The following is a 27,666-nucleotide window of genomic DNA, read 5'->3' as shown; positions in this document are numbered from 1 at the left end:
GCAAGGCAGGCTGTGTGCACGGGGCATGTGGATGGCAGCCCTCGGGGGCCACCACAGCAGGTGGTCCCGATGGCACGTGGCCTGCCTTCCCCTGCGGTGCTTCGCAGGCCCCTCCTGCACCTGTGTAGGCTGTGGGTGAGCCCCACGTGTATAACTCGCTTTGCTTTTTTTTTTTTTTTTTTTTTAATTTATTTATCTTTAGAGGGGAAGGAGAGAGGGAGAGAAACATCAATGTATGGTTGCTTCTAGTGCTTCCCTTGCTGGGAAATAGCCTGCAGGGAACTGGCCTGCAACCCAGGCATATGCCCTGGCTGGGAATCGAACCTCAATCCTCTGGGTTGCAGGCCTGCGCTCAATCCACTGAGCTACACCAGCCAGGGCTATAACTCGCTTTTCTTCACTCCCAGTCACTTGGTGGGAGGTGGGGAGTAGCCACAGGCGGTTCATGTTCACGAAGTGAGCACCACGAAGACACCCCCACATCTGCTGCGGTCTCATGGGGAGGAGCCTTCAGCTGCAACATCGGGCCCTGCCTGTCGGGGGCCCCAGCTGCATGTGAGAACCCACAGTCGGCCTTACTGTTCTGCCCTAAGACTCTCACTTGATGGGTGGGTAATGCTTCCCCGCGGGCACCTGTGTGTCCTTAGAACTGTGTTCTAAGTCAGTCCCTCTGGCGTAGGAGGAGGCGCCCCATCCCAGAACCTCCTCTCCTGGCTCCGCAAAGGACAGGAGCCCTGGACCAGCGGGGCTGGGGCTGTCGCACCCCAGGGTTTCCTGTTAGAACGGGGTGGGTGGGACCTGAGAGTTAAATGCTTTGGACGAAGTCGTGTGTGCTCCCTTTCTCACTGAAGCCCCACACATCACCCGTAATTCCTGAGAAACTGGCTGGAAAACCACTTCTGTTCTTGGGCTTTTTGCTGCAGGGCAGGAGGGGGCGTCAGAGGAGAGTGCTGGTCCCCCCGCAGGAAGTGACACTGTGCTCCCCGAAGATTTGTTACCTTCTATGTCCCTAAACAGTTTTCATCGCTCTTCGTATATTCGTCATGTTTTCCTATTTAAAACTGTCTCTTTTTAGGGGGCCTCTTGTGGAACGCTGCATGTCTGGGCTGCCACATCTGGGCCGGGCCATGCTCTGGGCACTCAGCCACGTAGCGCGTGGCCCCGCAGCCGTCCCAGGCAGCCAGCCAGCCACTCCCCCTGTGCTTTATGGGGTGCGATGCTCTAGTCACCGCTTCCATGGTTTACAGCCAGATTTTACAACATGGGGTTTTGTCCAGCTCAGTGCAAGCAGAAATAAAACCGTCCTGGTTTGCAGGGGAAGGGAGGCCTCGACACCCTCCTGGTGGGCTCAGTGTCTTTAGGGATCAGCATGGAGAGCAGGCCCCCCCGGCACACGCCCTCTCCTGGCAGGTCGTGACTCCAAAAAATAGTCTTCCTTTCAGGGAATTTGTGTTATCAGGGACCGTCAATGTCACAGTCACCATATTTGTCCTCGTTTACATGGTACAGCGAAGCCCCACGTGAGCTGAGGGCACAGGACCTACCGTGGGGCTCCACACCTCCCTGGGCGTGGGGCGCGACTGGCCTCACCCCTGACTGGCTCCCCCACTGCACCCACACATCACTGGCCCGGCGCCTCCATTGTGTGTGTCCTTCACAGCACCTCACCCGGGGCAGTCAAGAAGCGTCACACAAATCTGAAGTAACACGCAGCAGCTGGCTCAGCCCTTTAAACGTGGGTCGGGTCCTTTCCCTTTTCACACCTGACGTGCCCCTTAGCCAGCGTCCAAGTCCCCGGCCCTGCCCGTCCTGAGAAGCCTCATCTTGTCGGGGCTTCCATGAGGGTGCAAATGACTCACGTCCCGGGGCACATCCCATCCCTGCGATGTGGTTCCTGGAAGTCGGCACCAACCAGGGAAACGTGCATTTATGCTCAGGAAACGAAAAACGCCAAAGCCCCAACAGGGAGGCCCTGCTCCAGGCGCCCTGCTCCTGAGTGACAGGATGGGCGGCCTGTGGAAAGTCAGTGGAAGGTCAGGAAAGCTGTCAGGAGGCGGCCGCGCGGCCGTGGGAGCAGGCAGCAGCGCTCAGCCTGCATCAGGTTCTGTTGGTGGGCACTGCTCAGCAATTTACCCTTCTTGGACTCAGTCTGTTTGTTTCTTCTGGAAACACTTAAGGGATGTTGTTAGACTGATCCTTGCGGCCGGCACCCCACTTCTCTGCTACTGTCCCTCCAAAAACGAGGAACATGCAGACTCCTCCTCCCAGCATCACCCAGTGAAGGGTCTGGCTTCCTTCCCCAGCTCCAAGCGGGCAGAAACAAACTCTGTTTACAATCTTTCTCCTTTTCATACATGCCCTACAAGGAGCGGGCTGCCCAGCAGGGAGGCGCACCCGGGCCTGCCTGCTGCACGGGCTCCGTGAGGACCCCCATAGGACTCGGGGGCCCCTGCCTCCTGGAGGGGGCAGCGCTTCAGCGTGTGCAGACGCGGCTGCTCCAGAGTCTGTAGAAACACGTTCTTCCCCACGTCGTTGGCTTGTTTTCCTCACAGATGCTTCTCTTATTTGTTCTCAAGGCAGCACCCTGTCACTGGCTGGGAACCGAGAGTGAGGTGGCCCCAACCTGGGCCCTCCCCTCGGGGCTTTCCAGATGAGGCCCCACAGACCTCTCTGCACAGCTGATGCAGAGCCTTTGTGCTTGTCAGTCCGCCCCAGGCAGCTTGCTCCAAAGGTCAAGGGACACGGGCCGTCTCTTCCAGGGGATCCCAAGGGCAGTCAGAGCCAGGTGACGGTGAATGGGGAGGCTGTGTCCCGGGGTCCAGGGGACATGCACTGTGCTCACTTTTCCCCAGTCAGGTGCCGGCCAGGGAGCCCTGCCTGTGTGCCTGCCACCTCTAGGAGAGGGCCTTCACCTCCCAGCTCACCCGAATGTCAGCTACACCTGGTGCTGGGTTGGGGGGCTGGGCAGAGCAAAGACCTCAGGCCCTGTGCACAGCTGGCCACGACCCCTGGGCCAAGCAGAGAGTTGGACGGCTGGCAGGGACATCTCTGCACAAGGTCTGTGTTTCCCTGCTGGCTGGCAGCTGGGGCCACTCAGCCCCAGGTACCCCCATCCTTGTGGTGTGGCCCCCATCCCCAAGCCACGAAGCTCCCTGCTCTCTGGCGGGAGGGGGGGGGCGGTGCCTGCTCTCTGGCCAGTCCTGAGCTGGACTTATAAAATTCAGTTTCTCTAGCCTAGGAACATGGTGCCCTTTTCAACAGGGGGCCTGAGGGTTGAGAAGAGAAAGGTCCTCAGACCCAAATCTGTGCTGCCTGAGACCTGAGTTGGCCACATCCCCATCCATGGTGGGACTCGGGGTATCCACTCCGCCCAGACAAGCTGGTGAGGGTCAGCATGGCCTGGAGCTAGCAGTGATGCTAACATAGCTGTGAATGCATTGTCATGCCATCCAGCCTGCTTTAATAGCACCTGCGTTTGCTTATGGAGTGGAGTCGGGGGCACAGAGACCCTAGGCCTCCTCTTCCTTCTCTGTGTGTCTGGTGGCTGTGGGCGGAAGAGGCTGTGTGGGTGCCAGGAGCCCACAGGGCAGCTGGAGTGGGCATGGGGCTCCCGTTTCAGCCTCCCTCACTGCGGAGAGGACGCGGCCATCTTGTCAAAACTTGCTTTTGTTGGCTATAGCTGGAACCGTAGGAGAAAGCAGGGCCTTTTACCAATAAAGAAGTGAAGTACACAGGGCCTGCTATCCCTCAGCCAAAAACGGCCGAGCAGCCTGCCACCCTACCTGCGTGTACCGCCGAGAATGTACCCCTTTCTGAAACTGGGCCCTAAAATGGAACCGGGGGCTCCTCCTGACTTGGGGGAAATGAGGAGTGGTTGTCTTGTCACTATCTGTCTGTCCGACATCCTTCCTGGCGTTGCCAGCAGCAAACACTCCTGTGTGCCAGGAGAGGGCCTCCCCTCCCGGCAGCCCGCCGCCAGCCCACGGCGCAAGCGACACACCTGGCGGTCGCTCTAGCCTCAACACGGCCCCAGCCATGCAGGAGGAGTAACGGGCTCAGGACTCACTGTCCCAATAGTCACTGGAACGACTGACCCCAGCAAGATCATGGAAGGTGTGGAAGGTGGGGCGTTTGGGTGTGGCAGGGCCTCACACTGCTGAGGGGAGAACGCAGCTCTGCAGGGGAGGGCCCTGGCCAACATCGCTTAACCAAGAGACCCCGGTTAACCAAGGAACCACCTGTGCTGAGACACAGCGACACCCTGAGCCCCAAGGAAGGGCGCCTGTCACCCCTGGGGTCTTCCTGCCACAAGTGGGTGCCCAGCCTGCCATGAGGAACGGCAGACACACCCACACTGAAGGCGTGTCCTGGAAGTGGGCATGTGCTCCAGAATGTCAGTGCCTGGTGCTCGGGGCCAAGAGACGGGAGGCGAAAGGCAGTGTGCGACCTGGGACTTCTGTGGAAGGCGTGAGCCGTCGACTGGCCTGGGGCCCGGGGCCCGGGCTGTGACTGCTGCTGTGTAGACGAGAGAGCGCCCCTGGGACTCCAGCCCCGAAGGGCTCAGGGCACCGCCTGTTGTGTCCACTGACTCTCAGTGGTTCAGGAGACACCCCTGCGGTGGCAGGAGGAGGAAGGGGAGGTAACACGGAAACATCAGGGACTTTCTGTACTGTTCTCGTAACTTTAGTCAGGAACCGTGTCCAAATGAAGTGAAAAGTTAACGGGAAAACACGTTCCCAGGTGGGTCGGCAACCCTTCCACGGCTGCCATTCCACTTCCGAGCCGAGGGGCGGCCTGGCGGCCAGGAGCTCTGTCGTTTGGGGGCTTCTCACCAGAGCTGCTGCTCACGCTGAGTGTCAGAGAGAAGGCCCACACTGTGCAGGGTGCCCAGGCTGTTGCACTTCGACAAGTGTGTCCTCATAGTCAGCAGTCACCTCTGTGTGCCCGTCACACAGTAGGCCACCAGCAGGACAGGCACTTCCTAGTGCCCTCGGCAGATCTGAGAGGAAGTGTGCTCAGGGCAGAGGTAAGAGCCAGGCTGCAGCCAGGCCCAGCGCTGGGGCCAGGAGGCCACGTGGCGAAGCAGCAGGTGAGGGAGAAACTAGCCGGGGAGCAGGTCACAAGGGGCTGGGCCAGCACTCCCGTGGCTACTGCAAGAGGCACTTTCTTCCTCTGGGATCTAAAGCGTGTGTGACAAGGTCAAGTGTGTGTAATATTACTGGAGCTGTGCTGGCGCACCAGCAATCACTCACTTATGTCTCTAGCCCAGCTTTGCTCTGACAGTGGCCGTTGTTGCCCACACAGCAGCCCCTGTGTCTCTGCGTGTGTGTGTGTGTGTGTGTGTGTGTGTGTGTGTGTGTGTGTACACGCAGAGAACATAAGTCCCCGGGAGGGAGAAGGGTACCCGTGAGTGCCCTGGAGCGTGTGGAGCTGGCGGGCCAGGCCCAGGCAGGGGCGGGGTGTGGGCGCAGCAGACCTCCGCCCCCGCCCCCGGCCGGAGTCGCCATGCTCTCCACACACAGGAAGGGGAGCAGCTCGTGTGAGAGGGGGCGCAGCAGGTCCCCCTGGGCCTGGAGCCCCAGTGCCTGGTGTCCTGTCGGCGTGGAGGTGTCCCTGTGCACAGTGAGACCCATGCCCTTCACCAGTGGCCGAGTGTCACACTGGGGCCTCTCTGATGGGGCAGCGAGCCTCGTGGACAGGGGCGTACCCAGTCCCGCACGGCGTCTGCAGTCGGCCCATCTGAGCACTGGTGGCCACGTGACCTTCTGTGTGGCCTGCTCCCAGCCTCAGCTACAGGATGGGGTCTTGGGGCACACAGGGCCTGTGGTCCAAGGTGCAGGGCCTGTCAGCTGGGCCCTGGGGTGGCCGGCACCGTGGTGGAATCAACACTCAGGCCTCCTGGGATGCACTGCGCTTGCCCTCTTCAAACATGTGCATTGCAGGGACACACACTCGGGGCCGAGACCTGTTCCCTAGCCTGCTCGGCCTTCAGGCACACGTCTCTCACGTGTAAGCATTCCCCTGAGGCCCACAGTCCGCCCCCTGCAGCACCCTGTCCTCCGAACGGGGCCCCCCAGTGCCCGGTGCCGCTCAGGGCCCTGACCGCAGGCTCTTCCCCAGCATCTGAGCTCCCGTGTGACCAAGACCCTCGAGGCCCCTGAATGGGTCTGTGTGAGAGTCACAGGAAACCGTGCTGGGGAGGGGCCTCTGGTGTGCACCTCAGAAAGACCTAGACAGGTGCCCCATCACCCGTCCTGGCCATCTGTGTCTTGGCAGCGGGCGGGCTTCTGGGGAAGCACCAGCCGCACCAGCCTCCCCCATGCCTTTTCCGACCAGATGGTCCCGGATCTGTCTTCCCCCAAAAGCCCCCTCTCCTTCCTAAGCCGACCAGTGGGCAGTACAGGCCGTCGGGGGTCCCCCGTGAGGTGGGGCTGAGGGCACAGCTCACGGGCCGCCTCCTATTCCACAGACGCAGCCGGTGCCCAACCCCGTGGCCTACTTCCTGCACCGGTCCCCGTGGTGGGTCCATCGCTTTGAGACGCTCAGCAACCACTTCCTGGAGCTCGTGGTGCCCTTCTTCATCTTCCTGGGACGGCGGATGTGCATCCTTCACGGCGCCTTGCAGGTCCTGTTCCAGGTGAGTCACCGCGGACCCGAGAGTACGAGCGTGGCTTGTCAGTTCCCAGGGAAAACACTGTCTGGATCTAAGGTTTCTGTGTCCTGCTTATTGTTTGTTCTTATCACGGGTACCCATGATACATGCCACAGTGGCGGTGCCCTCGTGACTTTGCCAGTCCCACTCCTGGTTTTTTCCCCGTGTGTCCCGGGTCTGTGCACTGTGGCGCGTCGCAGGCGCAACAGGCAGCAGGCCTGGGGCCCGCCGGCCCGGCGAGACGTGACCAGAGGTGGTCTGGCTGGTTGGTTTTTGCGGCTGCCTTTATCGGGTTCTCTTCTGTTTCTGCTTTAGTGGGAAGTTTGTTTTGCGATTTTTGCTTTGGGTATTTTTAGTCCCAAAATGAATGGATGTTTAATTTGAACAAATGTTTTTTTCCCACCACCTGTGAGGTCACTTTTCTCCCCCTTCAATCTGTTAATGTGGTGAGTCGCATTAGTACTGCCGACGCTGAACCAAGTTTACCTTCCTCAGATAAACCCAGCGTGTTAACCGTGCCGTGTATGGTGATGTTACTGGGCGTGCTTTGCTAGCATTTTGTTTTGGATTTTGCATGGTTGTCAGTGAACGAGACTTGTCTGTAATGTTCCATCTTGCACGGGCCTGACTGGTTCTGCTCAGTCTCCCGTCACGCTCACCGAGCCCGTGGAGGGACGGCCCCTTCTCTGTGCGTGCGTTCCAGAGGACAGAGACAGCGCCCCGTGCATGCGAGCCGCCCGGCCTCTCGGGTGTCCGGGCACTGACTGGTGCCTTTGGTGGCTGTCAGACATGCAGGGTTTCCATTTTTCTTCTGAAGGCAGCTTTAGGGTAAACATTTTCCTGGGAATTTGTCCATATCATATGTTTTCAAATTTATTAGCCAAAAAAAGTCATAATATTCTCATATATTTGCAGAGTCTGGATTTGTCACCTTCTCTTTTCAGCCTGTGTCCTTTTGTCTGCTGTGGCCTCGTAACGGCACAGAGCTGGTTTCTCTCCAAACTGCGGCTGACGTGCACTCTCTGCTGTCTTTATTTCTACATTTATTTTCTTTTTGTCCCTTTTAGCTTTCCTTTGAGGTTTTTCTCATTCCATTATTTTTCTCTCCTAACTAGTAAGTTATAACTCTATTTTTTTCAAGTGAGTACATGCTCAGTCAACTACCAGAAAGTCTAAATTTAACTGCCCTTTGCCCCACGATGGCCCTAAAGCCCTGGGGCACTTTGGCCGTCCCTGCCCAGCCCTATTCACCTGCTTTCACTGCCCGGTATTTTAGCTTTTTGTTTGTTTATTTTGTAATCAACAGACTATTTTTAGGACAGTTTTAGATTTACAGAAAACAGCAGAGTGTAGATGATTTCCTCAGACCCCTCTCCCCCCAAGCGGTTTTCCCATAGTAAACATCTTCTGATACATTCGTTACAACTGATGAGCCAGCACTGATACTTTGTTATTAACTGGAGTTCGCAGCTCAGGCTGTGGTTCACTCTGGGTGTTGTACTTTCTGTAGGTTTGGACAGATGTTCAAAGTCATGTGACCACCATTTAGCATCATACAGACGGTGACATCACTGCCCTAACAATCCTCCCCCTGCTCCCCAGCCCCCGGTGACCACTGATCTATTCACTGTCGGGCTGGCTCGTGTATGAAGTAATATGCATTTGAGGTTCCTCTTGCCCTCTTGTGGCTTGAGACCTCTTTCCTTTTCATTGCTGAATGATATTGCACTGTCTGGGTGGACCACAGTTCATCCGTAAACTACCAGAATTGGCTGGATACAGAGCCCTGGCGACCTAGTGCCCCTGCAGCAGCCTGGGCATCGTACTGTGCCCACTCCACACCCCGTTAGGCCGCGTGGCCCTGTGGTCTCAAGCCAGTGGGAGGAAACTCCAGGCAGAGGCCTGAGCGTCCAGCAGCAGGGGCGCCACCTGCTGCTGGACCTTCCCCTGTTGTCTGAGGATGCCCAGCCAGGGGCTCCCAGCCTCGGGAGGAATGAGGTCTGCTCTGACTTCATGGCCACCAAGGTAACTGGGACCCACTCTGGGGCGGCAGGGCATTAATTAGTCACTGCTTTTGCTGCAGAACCCACTCAGGGCTGCACACTCAACAAACCTTTGAGGACCCCCCAATATCCGCCAAGCTACAAGACCAGCTTTCTGTTCAAGTAATCCGAAGCCAGCTTTGACAAGCACTAATGAAAAGCAAGTTGTTATATTACCTTTAAAAAAAAAGATAACTGAAGGAAATTCAGTCACCAGTGCATGTAGAAAATCAGATCTGAAAAGAACCCACACGAACCATGTGACCGGTGGCCTCGAGCTGCCCTGGATTATTCACAGCTCACTTGGCTCGGCCTCCTGGTCCACTGGGATGAGGACCCGTTCTCTGGACTCAGTGTGGCGGTGGATCTGAGTCCTGTCCCAGCCAGGACTCCTGACAGCCAGGTGGGGAGGGATCAGGGTGGTGGCCTCAGGGCTCAGGGGTAGTTGGCTCCCAGCAGCCTCAGGCCAGATGGCTAGGTCCAGACCCAGTTCCGGGGCCTGCTGCCTGGGTGGACTGTGGTGGACGGCGGTGGCACAGAAACCCTGGGCAGGGAGGGCCGGGGCTGCACCTCAGAGGGCCTTACTGCCGTCCCGCAGCTCTGAACGTTATCCCAGAAGACCAGCCACACATTTGCCTTCCATTCCCTGAGCCCCTGGTCAGGCATGTCCCTAGCATTGTCTGCTCCAGCCCCATGCCATGCCCAGGACAAAGCAAGAGGACCTCAGACCTCTTTCCCGAGGCCTGGTGTGTTGCCCTCAGCGGTCAGGCCTCAGCTTTCCAGAGCAGAGAGGACCAATGGCCAGCTGGCCCAGCTGCAGCATGTCCCACTCCTGGCAGGCAGTGTGGGGTGTCAGGGTTGGGGGGCCACAGGGCGCTGACTCACAGCAGGTGTTCAACTCTCCGAAGGGCTGCTGCCCTGGTCACGCCAGGCGCTTTGGGGAGTGGCTCATGCTGGGTGTGCCCTGTGGGTCTGCGAGGTGCCGCGGTGGGGGCCGAGCGCCTGTCTCTGTGCCTGAGACCCCAAGAGGCAGCTCTGGTTCTGTTTGTTTCCATCCACCCCCTTGGGAAAGGATCGAGGATGTGAGCGCCTTACCTCCTCCCACGCCGAGTTTACACAGCTGCTTCAGAGGGTTCTGCAAGGCCATTGTCTCCATGAAGAAGCGCACCGCCCCAGCCTCAGACCCCTGCTCTAATACCAAGCCTGAGGGGAAGACCCCGGAGGGGGCAGTCGTTGGCGTCCCCCATGGACCTGGGCAGGCATCCCATCATGGCACAGGACGGGCAGTCGCCAGGCAGCGGGCTCCTGGTCAGTGCAGACTCATCTTGGGTCCCAGACCAGGTTCTCCTCACCCCCCACCACATCCTGTTCTCTAATCTCTGCAGCTTTGGCCAGAGTCCTGAGGACACGGTCCAGTGGGGCCGTCCCCATGGCCGTGGGCACAGAGCTGCCTTTGCCAGGCCTGAGTTCCCCGGGCACCTGCACCTGGATTCTGGGCTGCAGAAAGTCTCCCGCAAATAAGCACTGTCCTCGGCAAGGCCATGCAAGCTGAGAGCCCAGCAGCCAGTCCCAGAACCCACCCTCCCTCTTTGGAGTCCTGTTGCTTTGTCTTAGAACATCTTCTGCAGCGTCTCCAGCGCTCGAGAGTTGGCGCTCACTGCTCATCTTCCTGCACGTCATCCAGCTCCAGCTGCCCCAACACAGGCCTTGGGCCGCTGCCCCATTCGGGTCTCCCGCAGGCCGCGTCATGCACCGAGGGTGTAATTAAGCCTCTGCCAGCTGGTGTAAATGCAGATGCACGGTGTGATCGATTCACTTCCCTCAGAGGAGACACTGCAGCAATGCCAAGAAAGATCACAGGCCCCCTCGGCACACGGGCCATGCCTGTGACACCGCACCCCATTTCTATGAAAAACCCGGCCATCCAGGTGGATGGGGCAGATAGAGGGGAGTAGGCCAGGTGGGGCCACACATGCGCCTGACAAAAGCTCTGTGCACAGCCAAGTGACGTCCCGGTGGTTTGTGCTGTTTTTTTAGAAGTAGGATTTCATCCCCAAACTGCCATGTTGAACCTAGTTCTCCAGGAGGTCGGAGCCACCCAGCAGGGCTCGGGTAAGAAGGACCCACGGCTGTCTTAGGGAGCATGCTGGCGCTGGGGCTGCCCCTCCCAGACCCACTGCGACCAGAGCCCAGAGAGGGCCAGGCATTGCTCAGGGGTCACTCAGGGCCACGTGGCCGTGCCTTTTGACGTGTGCTCCCAAGTTCTTGCCCAGATAACTGTCAGGCTTTGGGGACCCTGTTGGCGCCTGAGCAATCTGGGTCACGGTCGTGTGGGTCAGGCATCAGGTGGGGCTGACGCTCCTGCAGCTGTGCAGAGAGATGACCTTCCTGGGGCCAGCCCACGGGCCCTGCACCCATGTCTGCAGCAGAGCTCACAGAGGCTGGGCTCACGTGACCTCATCAGGAAGCAGGACTGGTGTCCCCAGGCATCCATTCAGAGCTATTGTCCATCATGATAATGGTGCCAAATGGACAGCAATGCCACCTAGAACCTCAGGGAGAAGGCTTAACTCCCCCCTGCCTGGGCTGTGGCCTCGCTCATGTGGGCCCAGGCTTGTGGCTGCCATAGTTTCAGGCAGGGCCAGGCTTGGAAGCGCCTGAGCTACAGGGATGCAGACCTCTCTCTGGTGCTCTCTCTTTGTTTTTTCCAATTCTCTTTTCAAAGGCTGAGGAAGACCCTGCGTGGGTCCCATTCCTACCTGTGCCGAGCAGCTGGACCCCTTTCTCTGGGGGCTCATCATTCAAAGGACCCTGCTCAGGTCTGCCAGGTATTGGTCACCACCAGACCCCCCTACTCACCATGGCTGGCACTGTGGATCACCAGGGATAGCTTGAGCCAGCTGTCCCCCAGGAAGGCCCCGGTAGCAGCTAGCAAGATGACAAAGTTCCAGATCAGAGGTGGGGAAGGCCCCTGGAGACTCTGCAGCGCATGCCCGCAGGGGCCAGGTGACAGCCCAGGGCCAGTTGTTCACGCCACTGGGGCATGACTGTCACATGTCTGGAGTGGCCAGAGGACCCCCAGAGGCACCAAGAATCCCCCCGGTGGCACTTATTCTTGTTATAAATGGAAAATAACTGATTCGGGAAAGTAAAAGGGAAGAAGATCCATAGTGTGCCCACTGATACTCCTGTGTTGGTTTCGTTTTTCCTGTTACAGTTGGCATTCAGTGTTATTTTACATTGCTTTCAGGTGTGCGGCGCAGCGGTTAGACATTTTTATACTTTACGAAGGGCCTCCCCAGTAAGTCTGGTGCCCACCTGGCTCCGTACGCAGTGACCACAGTGTCATGGACTGTATTCCTCGTGCTGGACTCTTTGTAACCGCCAGTCTGTGCTTCTCAGTCCCTTCGCCTTTTTCACCCTGTCTCCCAACCCTCAGTTTGTTTCCTGTGTCTGCGAGTCTGTTTTTCTCTTTTGTTTTTTTATTTGCTTTGGGGTTTTTTGTTTGTTTTTTTTTAGATTCCATGTGTGGTGCAACCATAGATTGTCTGTGTGACTTGTGTTACTTAGCATGACACCCTCTAGGTCTGTCCATGCTGATGCAGATGGTAAGACTGCACTCTTTTCTGTGATGAGTAATATTCTTGTGTGTGTCTATCTCACATCCTTATTCATTCTTCTGTTGAGGGACTTGTAGGTGGCTTCCTATCTTGGCTGTTGTAACTAATGCTACAGTGAGCACAGGGATTCATGTATCTTTCCGGATCAGTGTTTAGATTTCTTTGTATAAATACCCAGAAGTGTAATCTCTGGGTCATAAGGCAACTTCATTTCTAATTTTTTGAGGACTCTCCACTGTTTTCCGCAGTGGCTGCAGCAGTTTGCAACCCCGCCACCGGCGCGCGGGGCTCCCTTTTCTCCACACCTTCACCAAGACTGTGGCTTGTTGATTTATTGATGATGGCTGTTCCGACAGGTGTGAGGTGGTATCTCACTGTCTTAATTTGCATTTCTCTGATGATTAGTGACATCTTTTCATATGTCTGGTGGCCATCAGCGTGCTCTCTTTAGAGAAATGTCTATTCAGGTCCATTTTTAAAATAGGATTATTTGATTTTTTGATGTTAAGTTGTATGAGTTCTTTACAGATTTTGGATATTAACCCCTTATCAGATGTATCATTGGCCAATATCTTTTCCCATTCAATAGGTTGTCTTTTCATTTTGTTGATGGTTTCCTTTGCTTTGCTCCTGCTTTTTTTTTTTAATTTCCCTTGCCTGAGGAGAGACAGTCCAAAAAAAAAAACAATACTAAGAGTAGTGCCAAAGAGTTTACTGCCTAAGTTTTCCGCAAGGAGTTTTATGGCTTCAGGTATTACATTTAAGTCTTTAATCCATTTTGAATTCATTTTTGTATAAGAAAAAGGTATAGTTTTACTATGTTTTTGGCATGTATCTATCCTGTTTTTCTAACAACATTCATTGAAGAGACCATCTTTGCCCCCATTATATATTCTTGTATCCGTTGTCGTATTATCCACGTAAGCGTGGATTTCTGGGCTCTCTGTTCTGTCCCATTGATCTGTGTGTCAGTTTCTACCCCAGTACCATACTGCTTTGATTACTATAGCCTTGTAATATAGTTTGATATCAGTTAACACAATGCCTCCAACTTTGTTGTTCTTTCTCAAGATTATTGTGGCTATTTGAGGCCTTTTGTGGTTCCATGTAAATTTTTGGTTTATTTGTTTTAGTTCTGTGAAAATTGCTATTGATAGTTCAGTAGGGACTGCACTGAATCTGTAGATAGAGTGCTTTGGGTGCTGTGGAAATTTTAATGACATTAGTCATTCCTATCCATGAGCACAGTATATGCTTTAATTTATTTGTATCATTTTTATTTCCTTTCTTCCCCTCTGTCTGCTTTTATATCTTTCTCTTTGTCACTGGTTTTCAGCAGTTTGACTTATTTACTGTGATATGAACTTTGCGTTTGTCCTGCTTGTGATTCGTTAGGCTTATTTGATCTGTGCATTTATAGTTTTCATCGAAATAGGAGGATGTTTGGACATGGTTTCTTAACTATTGTTCCTGCCAGCCTTCCCTTCTGGGACATAACCAACACGCTTCAGACCAGAGCACATGGTCCCCAGCCCCGCAGGGGCCGCTCGGCTCTGGCCGCTCTGCCCTTCAGTTGAGAAAGTTCTCACTCAGCCGCTAACTTTTCTCCTGTGTCAGTTTTATCCAAAGCCTTTCCAGTAAACTCTTCATTTCTTATATCACCTTTTAAAATATCAAGTTACCTCTTTGTTCTTCTTTATCATTTTCCTATTTGTCTTAGTCACGACCATGCTTTCTTTTAGATCCATTAATTTACCGACTGCCTGTTTCAACATTCTCACCGGCTTGCACCCAGTCACCACCGGGTCTGGTTCCATTTCTGTGCGCCTGTCCTTGCTCCCAACTGTGGTTCTCAGGCTGCTGCTAACTTGCCCAAACTGTTGATTGAATACCAGCCATTGTGTTGTGGTGTTCAATTCTCTCCTGAAAAGCTGTTGATTTACTTGCAGATCAGTTTGATCATCTTGGCATTTGCCTTCAAATGCTCCGAGTGGATCTAAAACAGCCCTCACTGAGGCTCTGAGCTGTTCAAGCCAGCCTGTAGGGCGGCCCAGGGGTCTCTGCTGCCCACCTGGCTTCCACAAGGAGATTGTCAGGGCTTGAAAGTCACCCAAACCGGTGTGAGTAGGGGTCACTGCCAGGCCCCCGGTGGTGCTCTCTCCTTGGCCTGTGGAGGCTCCCGTGAGCCTGTGAGCGCAGGGCTGGCACAGCCTCCTGGGACTCACAGGGTCCCTTCAGCTGCCTCCTGCATGACGGCACCAGTCCCTTGACCTGCCTGCTTCCAGGCTCCGCCCTCTGAGGGCCCCTCCCTGCGCGCCCACCAAGGGCCATTGGCAGATCTGTTTGCTTCCCATCTTTCTTGGGTCAGGAGTCCTGTGGGGCCTGCAGCCGCGTATCACACACAGTCTCTTCGTCTGTTTTGTTCGGTGTCCAGCTGTTTGTGTTGGCAACGGCGGCTCCAGCACTACTTCCTTCCGCTCAATCTGAAGCAGAAACCTCTGGTGGAGTTTTAACCTAGAAAACTGTCATCCTTGGAATGTGAAGTCAGAGTGAGGAGGCAGAGGAGGATGGCATGGACTTGGGCCCTGCTTCTGGGGGCGTCAAGGAGGGTGGAGGTGGTATGCACAGCCGCCGCTCCTCTGGGCGCAGCTCTGGGACACCCTGAGTCCGTTTGTAGCCAGCTCTGCTGGACACAGTGGGAGGAAATGCATGCCTGGCAGCGCAATCCCAGTGGTTTCAGGGAAGCAGGCAGGGCGGAGGTGCGGGAGAGGGCGCGGGCGCGGGGACCACCGGTTTGTCTCTGGGACTCTCCTCTCAGTCCTCTGAGAGACCCAGACAGATCTCTCAGAGTAGAGGCGGGAGCTGGTGCTGCCCAGTCGTGTGTGTTTGAAGATGGAGCAGAGCAGGCACCCAGCCTCATTTCAGGCCAGTCCTCAGCCGGGAGCCAGACTCAGTGGCTCTGTCCTGATTATGCTTTTAAACATCCCCCACTGCCGAGAAACCCCGCAGCTGTACAGACGTGGGCCACGCCCAGCCTGCCTGTCACAAGAGGCAAGTGGGCCTTCGTCCTCCCCCAGAGCCCAGGGCTGCAGACCCCAAACAGGCCAGCATCCTCCCCCAGAGCCTGGCCAGGACGCTGCCTGAGCCGCGCATTCCTGTGTTCAAACCAGAGACGCGACACCTCTTGGACTGCCTTTTCTTTGTTTCCTTCTTTGCTTTTTCACTCATTTTTTACATTTTCTGTCTAAATGTTCATGTTGTTCTTTCTTTCACTTCATCCTGGAAGCAAGAAACTTCCAGAGCACGTGCAGGCTGCTCTGGCTCCCGGGACCTGTCCTTCAGGCCCCAGGGCTGCTCCAGCTCCGTCTTTTCACGTCATTCTTTCTCTGGAAAGTTGACCTCGAAGCTGTTGACTCTGCCGAACCTGCACCATTTCTGTCATCTGTTCCCCTGTCTCCGCACCACGTTCAAGCAGGATTTCTCAAGTCAGTTTCTAAACCACTAACTCCGATTCCTGCAGTCTCCATTCTGCTTTTCACGGGTTACAGTTTTTCACATTGTGCTCCCTGTTATGTGAGGGTGTAGATGAATAAATGCTATTTATTGGTCAGGCTACTTTCAAATTGGTGGTGTTTTGGCCTGGGTTTCTCTGGACGCCTCTCCTTGCACCAGGCCTTCTGTGGCCTCAGAGGAGCCATGAAAGGCCAGAGTTGAGGCTGGGCTCTGTGCGTGTGCAGGTAGGACTGGGCGGGAGGGCTCACTCAGGCAGGCGGGCCCGTTGCAGGCAGGCTCCCCGGACAGGTCAGCATCCCTAGTGAGCCAGCAGGCCGCCCTGCTCAGCCTTGCAGGTCATGGTCACCATGTCTCCTGGTGGTACGAGCATTGATGGAGAGAGTGTGGCCCAGACAGATCTCTCAGAGTGCAGGCGGGAGCTGGTGCTCCCCGCAGAGGGGGCTGCAGAGGGTGGTGTCACAGGGCCAGAGGGCTCTTCAGGTGGAGAACAGCGAGGAACAGCCAGGTACCACCAGCTTCCTCCAGGGCCCGCTGTGTGAGTTTGAGCAAGGTGGGTTGTTCCCCACACACCTGCACCCCGTTCACCCTCCCAGCCCAGGAGGAGAGTATCCTGGCCCAGCCGAGGGGCCGTCTGGCAGCCTCTCTGAGGTCCTCGGACCTTGGGAAGGGGCTGCTTGTCCTCCCTCCATCCCACTCTTCACTAGAGCCCTGAGGGGCAGCCGTGTCCCGCTTGTAGTGGAAGGGCTGCCACACACTGGGTCTCCTCGGCCTTGGCGGCCATCTCAGCTGTGAATTGGGCAGTGAAGGGCCAGAGGTGCTTTCTCACCTCGTGGCCCCAGACAGCAGCCCCTCAGGATAGTGGCCGGTCCTTGACCTGATCTCCACTGCACAGCAGGCCTTAGCTGCCTGGCGGAGCCACAGGGAGAGGGGCTCCTGGATGCAGCAGCCCAGCTGTCCACTGAACCCTGCCAGACTCGGTGCAAAGCATTTACCAGAAGGCACAGAGCCACTCCGAGCAGCATGTCAGCAGCCAGGATCCCAGAGGCAGCGCAGCAGAGCAGCTGAGCTTCTGTGACATCATCCCCTCAAGTTGCAGCTGAGAGACTCAGTGGAGATGAAAACCAGAGATCAGACCCGCAGGAGGGGAGCAGGAATCAGATACTCCCGTCCCATCAGGTTTGGCCCAGACCAACCGCAAAGGGAATGTGAAAGAGGCTGGAGCTGGCGTGGCCGCAGGACTCCGGGCACCCTGCCACGGCACCCCAAAGGCCTCAGTTGCCAGCCCCACGCCCTCCCTGTGGTGGAAGAGGGGTCTGGGCAGCGGGGCTCTGACCCGCCCCACCCGTCAGCACCCTAGCTCCCGCCACAACCGCACAGCCCCAGCGCCCCATGCCCAGGCCGTCGGGGGCCAGTGGTGTCTGCAGAGTTTAGGAAGAAGCCCTTCTGCCCACAGGTGCCCTTTTAGCACAGACCTGAGGCGTGAGGACCCTGACAGGCCCAGAGGGGCTGGCAGGAGGAACTGCCGGCCCAGAGCGGTACTGGCCGGGCTGTGTTTGGCATGCATTTGTTAACATCATAGACAGAGAAGAGTAAGAAATAATTATTTTTGGGCTCATAGCCAACAAAACTAGTTTTCCAACTTAATCCAGTGAGAGCCGTGAACCCACAACCTCTCATGTCATACATCATAAAACTCCGTCATGATCCGTAAAGCTGGCCTGACCCACCGACAGGCCGGCTCCTCCCACAGACCCTCATTAGGCTGGCGTCTGTGACCTTGCGTTCCTCCCGACCGCCGACTGCTGGGATCAAGACCAGCTGGGATCAAGACCAGCTTTAATTAAAATTCAGCAGTTAAGGGTCTGGGGCATCAGCTGAGTTTTGCTCAGCCTTGGAGAAGAGCGGAGGTGACAGGGGCTGGGCCACACGGAGATGGCACATCCCAGCCTGCCCACCATCCAAAGAGGACACACCCCTGGTGAAGGTGGGGTGGCCCTGCCCCCTGCATCTGTCACCTCGCCTCCTTCCCAGGCTGCTCCCCTCTCCGCAGTGACAGTTCCAGCCCAGGCCGCCTGGGTGGGGAAGCTCTGCCTGTGAGGTGGCTGTTGGCTGGTTTTGGTCTCATTTCTTTCAGAAATGTGTCCACGTGGTCAGGTGTGAGGTGTATTTACATGTGAACTTCATGAAATTCCCTTTTTATTCCTCTTGTTTCTGTGGCGATTTTACCATTTTCATTTGCTTGCCCTGTTTCATCTTTTTCTCAAAGTCCCTTCTAGACAGTGCCCATCTGGCCATTCTCCTCATGTGACAGATGCCCCTCCTCTGCTTCCCCAGTTCGGTACCTGTCCGTCTTTCCCTCGTTTCGTTTTGTTTAATGTGTGGGTTCCTGGCCTACTGGGCTCTTCCTCCGGCTCAGAGTTTTCTCTTTTTCAGAGGCCGGGGCTCGGGGCAGCTCATTTCCCTACAGACACTTTACCCTCAGCAGCCCAGTCATCCCAGACCCTGATCCTGACCCTGACCCTGACCCTTCCCGCTTGCTCCAGCTCCTCCGCTGCTCCTGGAAGCCGCGGCCGCCTTTCTGCTCTTCCCTGCACTTGGGGCTCCTGTAGGCCTGGCCCCGTCAGCCTTCGAACCTTTCTCTCCTCCTGAGCCGGCTCCTGGGCCTGGGGGCTCCACGCCGAGTCCGCCCGGAGAGAGGCGTTCTCAGCCTCACCTCAGGCTGCCCGTCGGACACTCACCCAGACGGACCAGCGCTCCATCCACAGCCTTTCAGATCTTTATGACCTTGGGGTAGGCAAAGACTTCTTAGATTTAAAAAATTGATAACTTGGACTTCACAAAAAACTAAAACTTCATCTTTTCCAAAAAGACCATAACATAAACAAAAGAGCGGGCCACTGGTGGGCAGGAAATGATCACAGTATGCGCATGTCGGACAAGGAACTCTCACAGCCCAGGGAATCAGCGGGTTTGGCTTTTTTTAATGGGAAGAAAATTGAACAGGTGCTTCTCAGAGGACACAGGAAGTTCAGCACAGGAAGAGACCCCTCAAGGTGGCTGCTCACGGGGGACCCCAGGTAAAATCACCAAGCTGCTGCTCACAGTCCCAGACGGAAGCCCAGGGGGGCCCAGATCGCCACATGACCCAACACTAGTCAACGCCTCTGCATGTGGAAACTTGACTCATGATAGTCAAGTCCTGGGGGCCCCCCCGATACTCACCAGAGGGCGGGGGGACACCCACCTGTGTCCCTCTGCGGGGGGTGGGAGGCCCTGAGGCCGGGAAGTGCAGGGTCTCAGGGCCCGGAGCTGAGCGAGCCCAGGAACCGAGCTCTGGAGCAGGCAGAGCAACGGGCAGACAGAAGTCAGTTCAGAGACTCCAGGGTGTGGGAGGGGTTGGCACAGATAGTCACCAGGAGTCTTTTGGGGGTAGAAGTTCTGGCCTCTGTGGTGATTTACACAGAAGTAAAGGTGTCAAAAGCCATTGGACTATATATGCTAAAAATGGGTGCATTTTATCATTCACATCAATAAAATTGACTTAAAGGGAAGAGAGGCCACACCCATGCCTGTGTCACGTTGGTCCCTCTGGCTCCCGTCCCTGCAGCATCTGCAGCGTCCCACCTGCACCTGCACCACGAGAGTGTGTGCCGTGGTCGTGTCGCTCCTCCCCACCTGCCCTGCCACCCTGTGTTCCAGGACACCCGCAGGCCCCAGGAAGCTCACGTTCCGGGGCCGGAAGCCCGGCCTGGGGCATCCCTGGTGGGCCAGGACCTCCTGCCACCAGCCAGACCTGCTCTTACCGGGCTGCCGCCCTCGAAGGCCGGGCTTTCCAGAGGTGTGGGGTTGTGTCCCAGGCTGCACCCAAACACACAGGCCAGTGGGGCCTGAGGCCTGCCCACCTCTCAGCCTGTCATCCACTGTGGTCATTTGGAGTCATCACTGAGGAAGCTCTCTGCTCAGCAGCCCTTGGGGTCCCTGGGGGCTTGGAGAACAGAGGCCTGTGTCTGGGGCACGTGGATAAGCTGTGAACCCAGAGGCCGCCCCGCCCCTCAGGGGAGGACCATTTACTCCCTGTTTCCCACCACCCAGCAGCGGGGCACAGTCAGGCCAGAAGGGCCATTCTCCAGTCTCTAAGGCAATTTACAAAATGTGCCCTGCCAGAAGGAACTTCCCAGACTTCTGGCTGGGAGGCAGCTCCAGCATGCAGTCCTCTGAGACAGGCCGGGCATGTCGGAGAGCCCCACACTGTCAGCCTCGCACCCCTTTGTGGCCTCAGTGCTGACGGCCAGGGGCCTCGGTCCCTTTGGGGGCGATCCTCATTGGAAACCCCTCCGATGGCCACGTTAGCACCGGTGCCACAGAGGTGGACCTGGTGGGTCCAGACACGGCAGCTCCACCTCCCTGGTCACCATTTTCAGTGGGATTTGTGGGACATGCCAGTTTCTCCAGACACATTTGGGCTTCCTGGGCCTTGTGTCATCCAACCCTGGCCCAGACCCTGCCCCAGAAGCAACTGGGGCAGTTTGAGGCCTCTGAGGAGCAGCAGGGACCAGCCTCCCAGAGAGCTGCCCAGCAGACAGCCCTGGACTGGTCCTGTCCCTGTGGCCCCTATAAAAGTACAAGGAGGTGGGCTCCATCTGAACCCATAGCTCCATACACACAAGTTGCCAGAAACCTGCCACGCCCATCCCAGTGGATGCCCGGACCAGGGGCAGCCTCACACGTGGGCACCAGGGTGTGGGGGATAGGGCAGCAGACAGACAGGCAAGTGCACCCCATCTTCCTGCTCTTGATGGGCACCTAAGGGGAGCAACAGCCAGGGCAGCCTTGGCTGCGGTCTCAAGCAGAGTCTCAGAGGCTGGAATCAAGGTGTCAGCAGGTAGGGCCTCACTGGGGGCTCTGGGAAGAATCCGCCTTCAAGATCATTCAGGGCATGTCCTTGGGACAGACATTGAGGAAGGACAGGCACGCAGCCTGGCCCGTGGCCTCCCGCCACCCCAATCCCTCAGGCAACAGCACACGCGCCCACATGTACTTCCAGGGAGAATCTGGGAAACGGCGGCCTCGGCAGCTCTGCGGGCTGCGTCTGTGAGTCACCGCTGAATTTGTGTGGCGGTGCAGCGGGCAGAGCATAGGCAGCTGGAGGGGACAGCCAGGCTGCCAGGCTCCCCCTGGGGAGGAGCACTGCGAGCCCTGAGTTTTGGGTGTGGCAGCTATCCTCTGCTCCGTCCCTCAGGTGGTCCTCATCATTAGCGGGAACCTGAGCTTCCTGAACTGGCTGACCATTGTTCCCAGTGTCGCCTGCTTCGACGATGCCGCCATAGGGTTCCTATTTCCCTCTGGGCCTGGTGGCCTCAAGGACCAAGTCCTGAGGATGCAGAAGGAGGAAGCCCGGGAGGCCCGGCCTGCGCTGACGTTCGGTAGGTGGACACCTGGGGATGTGAGCGTAAGGCCTTTGTTCCCGGACCCAAGGCAGCTGGTCCCTAAAGGTGCTGGCCCATTCTTATTTAGTGACAGCCAGGCCCACCCCACGGGTGCAGTTCCCACGACCCCGTTTCCACATCGGCCTCAGGGGGCGTCCTTAGCTGGGAGAAAATGGAGGTTGTATGCAGAGGCCCCTTCCCAGAATCCCAAGCAGGGACCAGCGGACTGCCCTCCACTTCTGAGAGCCCAGAGGGCGTAGACAGAGACCAGGGTCTGGGGGGCCAGCTGAGGGGTGGGGGTGGCCTCAGCTTTTCCCTATGGTTGGGGTCTGGGCCCAGGGGGCAGAAGCTTACCTACCGGCTGTCTCTTTCTGGGCCCAGGCTGTGTGGTGCGACAGACGGCCAACCTGGCACTGGGCATCCTGGTCGCCTGGCTCAGCGTCCCTGTGGTCCTCAACTTGCTGAGCCCCAAGCAGGTCATGAACAGCTCCTTCAACCCCCTCAGAATTGTCAACACATACGGAGCCTTTGGAAGGTAGCCTACATTCCCTGGGGTTCCCGTCTTGGCTGACTCTAGTCTGGGTGCGGTCTCTCCCTGTTCACCATGTGGGAGACCTGGGCCTGACCAGCCAGGTGGGCTGGTCCACCCCCAGTGCCAGCCCTCACCTGCACCTGCTCCACCCACAGCTGCAGCTCCAGCCTCACCCTTGTCTGACCGGGGCGGGGAGCCGGGTGAAGAAGCGTCACTGCCCCGCCTGCAATTGCCCAGGGCCCAGCCCATGCTCACTCTGTCTCCTCAACAGCATCACCAGGGAGCGGACAGAGGTCATCTTGCAGGGCACGGCCAGCCCCAATGCCAGCGCACCGGACACCGTGTGGGAGGACTATGAGTTCAAGTGCAAGCCAGGTGACCTGAGGAGACGGCCATGTCTCATCTCCCCCTACCACCACCGCCTTGACTGGCTCATGTGGTTCGCGGCCTTCCAGGTGAGGGCCCTCTCCTCCTCCTGCCCCACCATCCCCCCAGTCCCGCACATCCAGGTGCTCACAGCAGACTCAGGCTCCCATCACTCTGGCTCACTCTGGCATCCCCAAGGCTGTGGGGAGGCACACCCAGGGCCCTGGAAACACCTGTTACAGGGCCAGCAGGAGAGGCAGGTGGGAGGTAAGATCAGACCCCACTGGAAACAACATTGAAGCCTACACAGCACTCAGCCATGGGCGCTAATGCAGCCCCCACGGTGACCGGCCTCACACAACACTCCCAGCCCTCGAGGCAGAACTCGCTTCACTCCTGAGCCACTGAGGAACAAACCAGGATATGCCACCCAAGATCCAGGGCCAGGCAGCAGCATGGGACAGCACTCCCAGGGTCCCACCCTCCCAGGGGCCAGGTCTCACTCCTGGAGCAGCCTAGACCCGGGCAGACACCTGGCTAGGGCAGGGGGTTCCAAGGCCGGGCTTTCTTCCAGGTCGTGCCCTGTGCTCTGCTACACACACAGGCTCTGCCTCTGGACAGCAGCGGGCCCCTCAGGTGCGGGTCCACGGGGCCGCCCTCAGATGCCCTTGTGGGGGACCAGGTACCACAATCTGCCTCCCAAAGGCCCCCTACCAGAATTGACGAGGCCAGGCGGGACCGATGCCAGGGCAGCCGACATTCACAGAGTGGCAGCCTGGGCCAGAGAGAGCCTGGAGATGCCACCTCCCCTCCCCCCTGACCCATCTCACCCATTCTTATAGCCTAGGGAAGGCTCCGTCACTTACCTGAGAGCCCAGGGCTGCCAGGTGACAAAGCCAAGAGGTGAGCTGGCATGGCTGGGCCCTGAGCCTGCTTCATCCGAGCTACCCAAAGACAGGACAGTGGGGCAGGAGCCCAGGCACATGAATGAACGGTTCCTGTGGACATCTGGCCGACAAATGAGAACGGAAGCTGGCAGCCCCTCTGGAGGGGAATCCAAACCAATGGGGCATGGGCGCCCAGGGCAGCCCACTGACCACACTTCAGTCCCACACCCACAGATGGCTGACTGCAGTAGGGAGTGGCGCGGCAGCGCCCTCTGGAGGGAGCAAGCAGACGGCAGACCCTCTCCTACTGGCCCTTGGGGGCCACACCCTGACAGCTTCTGCCCACAACAGGGCTCAGGCTTGTGGCCTCATCCTGAGGGCTCCCAGCGCCAACCCAGGGGTGGTGGCCCAAGTACCCCTCCTCTTTTTGTCCCCAGACCTACGAGCAGCACGAGTGGGTCATCCACCTGGCAGGCAAGCTCCTGGCCAACGATGCCGAGGCTCTGTCCCTGCTGGCCCTTAACCCCTTTGCGGACAGGGCCCCCCCCAGGTAAGATTCTTCTCCCACATGGGACCCACCAACTGTGGCTTCAGCTGCCTCTCAGGGCTGCTTCCCCAAATGCAGAACATGCTCTGGGGGCCAGGCCTCCATCTCCTAGAAATGTGCCGGGGCGCAAAGGTCCACGGGCCCTCAGGTGACCCCCTTTCACCAGCATTGCTCACTTGCTGAAAGAACATTGGCTCCCGGGGGAGGCTGGGCCGCCTACAGCAAGTCCTGCCCTTCGGCCTGCTGGGCTCCGGGAGTCGGCCACTGAGCATTCGGCCTTCCTTGACACAGACACCACGGGGTCTACTTTTCTGGAATCCTGCTGCCCCGCGTCACCTGGTCCAGGGCCTGGTTGTGATGGGGGCTTCTCATGGGCCCCTCCGGCTTCCCTGAGCAGCCCCCCTCCACCCCGCTCCCAGAAGTTCCTGGACAGACACGCAGCTCCTCCTGGAGTACAACCCTGGGACCCTGAGCCTGGGGCCCCCTGAGAGGCTAGGCCTCAGCAGGCAGAGGCCGCTGCTCCAGGCAGGGGCCCCAGGCTGACGCCCACCCTCCCTGCAGGTGGGTCAGGGGAGAGCACTACAGGTACAAGTTCAGCCGCCCTGGGGGCCTGCACGCTGCAGATGGCAAGTGGTGGATCCGGAAGAGGATTGGCCCCTACTTCCCTCCGCTCAGCCTCCGGGACCTGAAGGACTACTTTAGATCACGGGACTGGCCGCACCCAGAAGTGGAATAGAGGGGCCTAGGCCCTGTGCCCTGAGCAATAAAGTGGGAGGACATTGGCACCCCAGCACAGCCGCCTGCACTCTGACGTCCAGGAGAGCAAACCAGCAGGCGGGGTGGAGTTGTGGGTCTGCTGGGATCCTGACTGGTCATCTGCTTTATTTTTTAAGATTTTATTTATTTATTTTTTAGAGAGGGGAAGAGAGGGAGAGAAGCATCAGTGTGTGGTTGCCTCTCACCCACTCCCTACTGAGGACCTGGCCCACAACCCAGGCATGTACCCTGACTGGGAATCGAACTAGCGACTCTTTGGTTTGCAGGCCAACGCTCAGTCCACTGAGCCACACCAGCCAGGGCATGTTTTCTCATCTTCCACAATTGGTCCCAGGCAAGTCAGAAGGCTCCCTGCCCCACCACACCCCTAGATGGGACCAGGGTGTCCCAAGAGAGCTCTGGTTGATCTGGGACCACCAGCACCCAGTACACAGAGCCTTGGTTTCTCCCATTGGCCTTGGCCTTAGCCTTGGCCTGGCTGGGGACAGGGTCCCCTCAGCATCCACAGCCAGGCCCGTACCCCTCAGCAGCACGCCCCTGCTGTGTGCCTGGTATGGCCAGGAGGAAAATCTCAGTCCCTGCCTCTCCGCCGCATGTCCAGGACGGGCGCTGAGCCTGGGAGAAGCCAAGGCTCCCAGGCCCCACTCGTGCCCGCTCCCTCCTCGGAACCCCCACAAACCACACACGTCCCTCCAGGCTGACCCGGGCCCTGCTTCCGTCTCCAGTGACCAGTGTCCACACACCGTTCGTGCCCCCCTGGGTGGGCTGCCCCCGCCAGACCCTGAGTAAAGTGCCCCCATGCTCCTTTGTGGCCAGGTCCCCCAGTCACACTGCAGAGCCTCCCGCTCCCTGGCCTGCTGAGTGAGGGGACAGCAGAGTGCTCCACCTCAGCCTGGGTGCCAGGGTGGCAGTTCTGAGGCCCATTTAGCAGAAGCTAAGCTGCATTAATTTTTGCTTGGCAAGCCTGGGTCCCCACTGCAGTGAAACCCAGGGTGCAGCCCAGAATCCTCACCACATGACGGGAGCTGTCAGTCAGTGGGGTTGCATCCTGCCAGACAAGCCAGGCACCCATGGCACTGCTCTAAACCTGGTCGGCCAGGCTGAGGGATCCCGAGGAGGCTGGGTCCGGCCCCACCCAGGAGACAGCAGGTCAGGGGTGCCAGGCAGCCCTCCCTGCTCCCCTAGCCTGGCAAGTGCCAGTGGGGATGGCCACCCACCCCTTCCTCCCGCCCCAGCCCTGCCAGCCCAGGGAACCTGGCCATACTGCGGAGAGCTCCAAGAGAGGTGGGTACAAATGCAAGTCTGTGTGGAACAGACCCCCTCCCACCAGGGGGCCCAGGCACCGACAGAGAGGCAGTGTCCCTGCTCTCGGGGAACAGGCACCCTGTGTCTACAGCAGGGCAGGCCAGGCCGCAGACGCAGAGCCTGGAGCCAGCGGGGCTGCCCGCGGCTGCCAGCCACCAGCCACCGCCTGGGCAGCCATCCTGGGGGCTCTGCCAGTGGGTGGGGGCGCCAGAGGGCCTGAAGAGACCCTGTACCTTGGCTCCAGTGGGTCTCCACACCCCTGCCCAGAACCTCGGGTGCCTCCCTGCCAGGAGCCATGATGCCCCCCCATCCTCTCTGCCCCTGGGCTCACTGCCACATGACCCAGCATCATAGACTGAACTCTCTGGGTCTCCATCCATCTTTGTCCCCAAAGCCTTCCGAGCCCCCTGTGATGCTCACGGGAAGGGATGGTTAGGTCAGTGGACAGGGCTAGAGCCAGCAGCAGTGTCATAGGCAGTCCCTTGCCTCAGGAGCCAAACAGCCCCATCCCCATCGTGGGACGGGACAAACATCCATCTACCCAGGTATCACAGGCCACTCCAGGGCCAGCTTTTGAGGGCGCAGTGGCCAGAGTGAGCCTCCACCTTCCAACCCAGGAGGAGCCAGCAGACCTGTTCTCCCACAGCCTCTCCTTCCACAGACTCAGTTGCCCCCGACACCCACTGATCTGTCAGCAGCTTTTGGAGCCTCTCCTGAGGCCACACCCTCCCATCAAAGCGAGCCAGCCTGAACCCTTCCTCACCTCAGCAGCCTGCCACAGCGCCACCTCCCTCAGCAGGACACTGGGGTCACTGCCCCTTGCCTCAGCCGCACCCTGCATCCTCCCCATTCCTCACACCCGCCAGCGGATCAGGCCTTGGGGGCCCACACCCCTCAGGGTTGCCTCACCCTACCCTCGCCGGACCCCAGGCTGCTCCTAGTCATGCTCTAGACTAGTGGGGATGTTGGCCTGGTCCCCCAGTGCCAAGTGGCACCCAATTCAGGTTTGCTGCATAAACCATCCACCCAATGACAGAAAAAGGCCCAAACACTGTTTGTATCTGCCCCTCCCAACATTGCCTTCCCTCCAGCCTCATGAGAATCTGTTGATTCTTGGTCAGCCCTAGAGAAACTTCTAGAGCAGAGGGCGTGTTCTAGGACATGAGGCAGGGGGTTATTACCTCACCTTCCCTCTAACAGCCAAGTCCGGGAGAAAGAGGGTACGTTCTTCCCTCCCTCTCTGCCCTGCCTGACAGGAAGCACAGCATCTGTTGGAAACTGAATGGGCACCGAACTCAGGTGGACATGCCCGTGTTGGACCACCTGTGCCACTGCCTTCTCCCAGGACCGTCAGACTTGGGACCCTGGACACCAAGGTACCCTCCATCAGGGTTGCTGGCGTCTGGAGCAGCAGGCTTAGCCCAGGGCCTGGCCCAGGGAGGACTCACGCTGCACATGAGGCGAGGTGTCTGCAAGCCTTCACCACACCAAAGGGGCTCAGCGTCTTAGTTGCCGCAATGGTTTTTCACTCACTCAAAGACGATGAAGTGCATTCTGGCACCTGCTGGGTCATGAGTATGCTCCCCTGAGCCCTGCTCAGGACACAGTCATCCTCAGGGGTTCAGTTCCAAAGCCACTAGGGAAAGTGGATCTCAGTGTATCAGCGAATCAACCTTCAAAACTCCCAATCGATGAAATTGGCAAACCTTTAGCTTGACTGACAGAGAAGATGCAAACGACTAGATTTTTTTAAAGATTTTACTTACTTTTAGAGAAAGGGGAAGGAAGGGAGAGAGAGGAAAAAAACAGATGTGTGAGGGAAACATCAATCAGTTGCCTCTCACAGGCACCCCATCCAGAGACCAGGCCCGAAACCCAGGCATGTGCCCTGACCAGGAATCAGGCTGGAGACCTGCTTTGTGTTACCATGCCCAACTGAGCCACTCCTGTCATAGCAAATAACTAGGATTGTAGAAAGTAGGGCATTACTATCAACCTT

The 27,666-nt window shown here is 57.8% G+C and overlaps 1 protein-coding gene across 3 annotated transcripts in view; it reads left to right on the top strand.

Moving 5' to 3' along the window:
• LMF1 (lipase maturation factor 1) overlaps positions 1-27,666 on the top strand; it is a 94,725-nt gene extending 67,059 nt beyond the window's left edge. For all 3 annotated transcript variants that reach the window (XM_037157174.2, XM_053671509.1, XM_053671508.1), the window contains 6 exons: positions 6,470-6,637; positions 21,067-21,250; positions 21,635-21,788; positions 22,057-22,240; positions 23,476-23,588; positions 24,147-27,666. In XM_037157174.2, the coding sequence (XP_037013069.2) occupies positions 6,470-6,637; positions 21,067-21,250; positions 21,635-21,788; positions 22,057-22,240; positions 23,476-23,588; positions 24,147-24,321 (978 nt within the window). In that variant the 3' untranslated portion in view covers positions 24,322-27,666. The remainder of the gene's footprint in view (positions 1-6,469; positions 6,638-21,066; positions 21,251-21,634; positions 21,789-22,056; positions 22,241-23,475; positions 23,589-24,146) is intronic.

Source organism: Artibeus jamaicensis, unplaced genomic scaffold (assembly GCF_021234435.1).
Source record: "Artibeus jamaicensis isolate MK-2021 breed Jamaican fruit bat unplaced genomic scaffold, CSHL_Jam_final contig_700, whole genome shotgun sequence".
NCBI lineage: Eukaryota > Metazoa > Chordata > Mammalia > Chiroptera > Phyllostomidae > Artibeus > Artibeus jamaicensis.
This window is presented reverse-complemented; position numbering and strand designations above follow the sequence as displayed.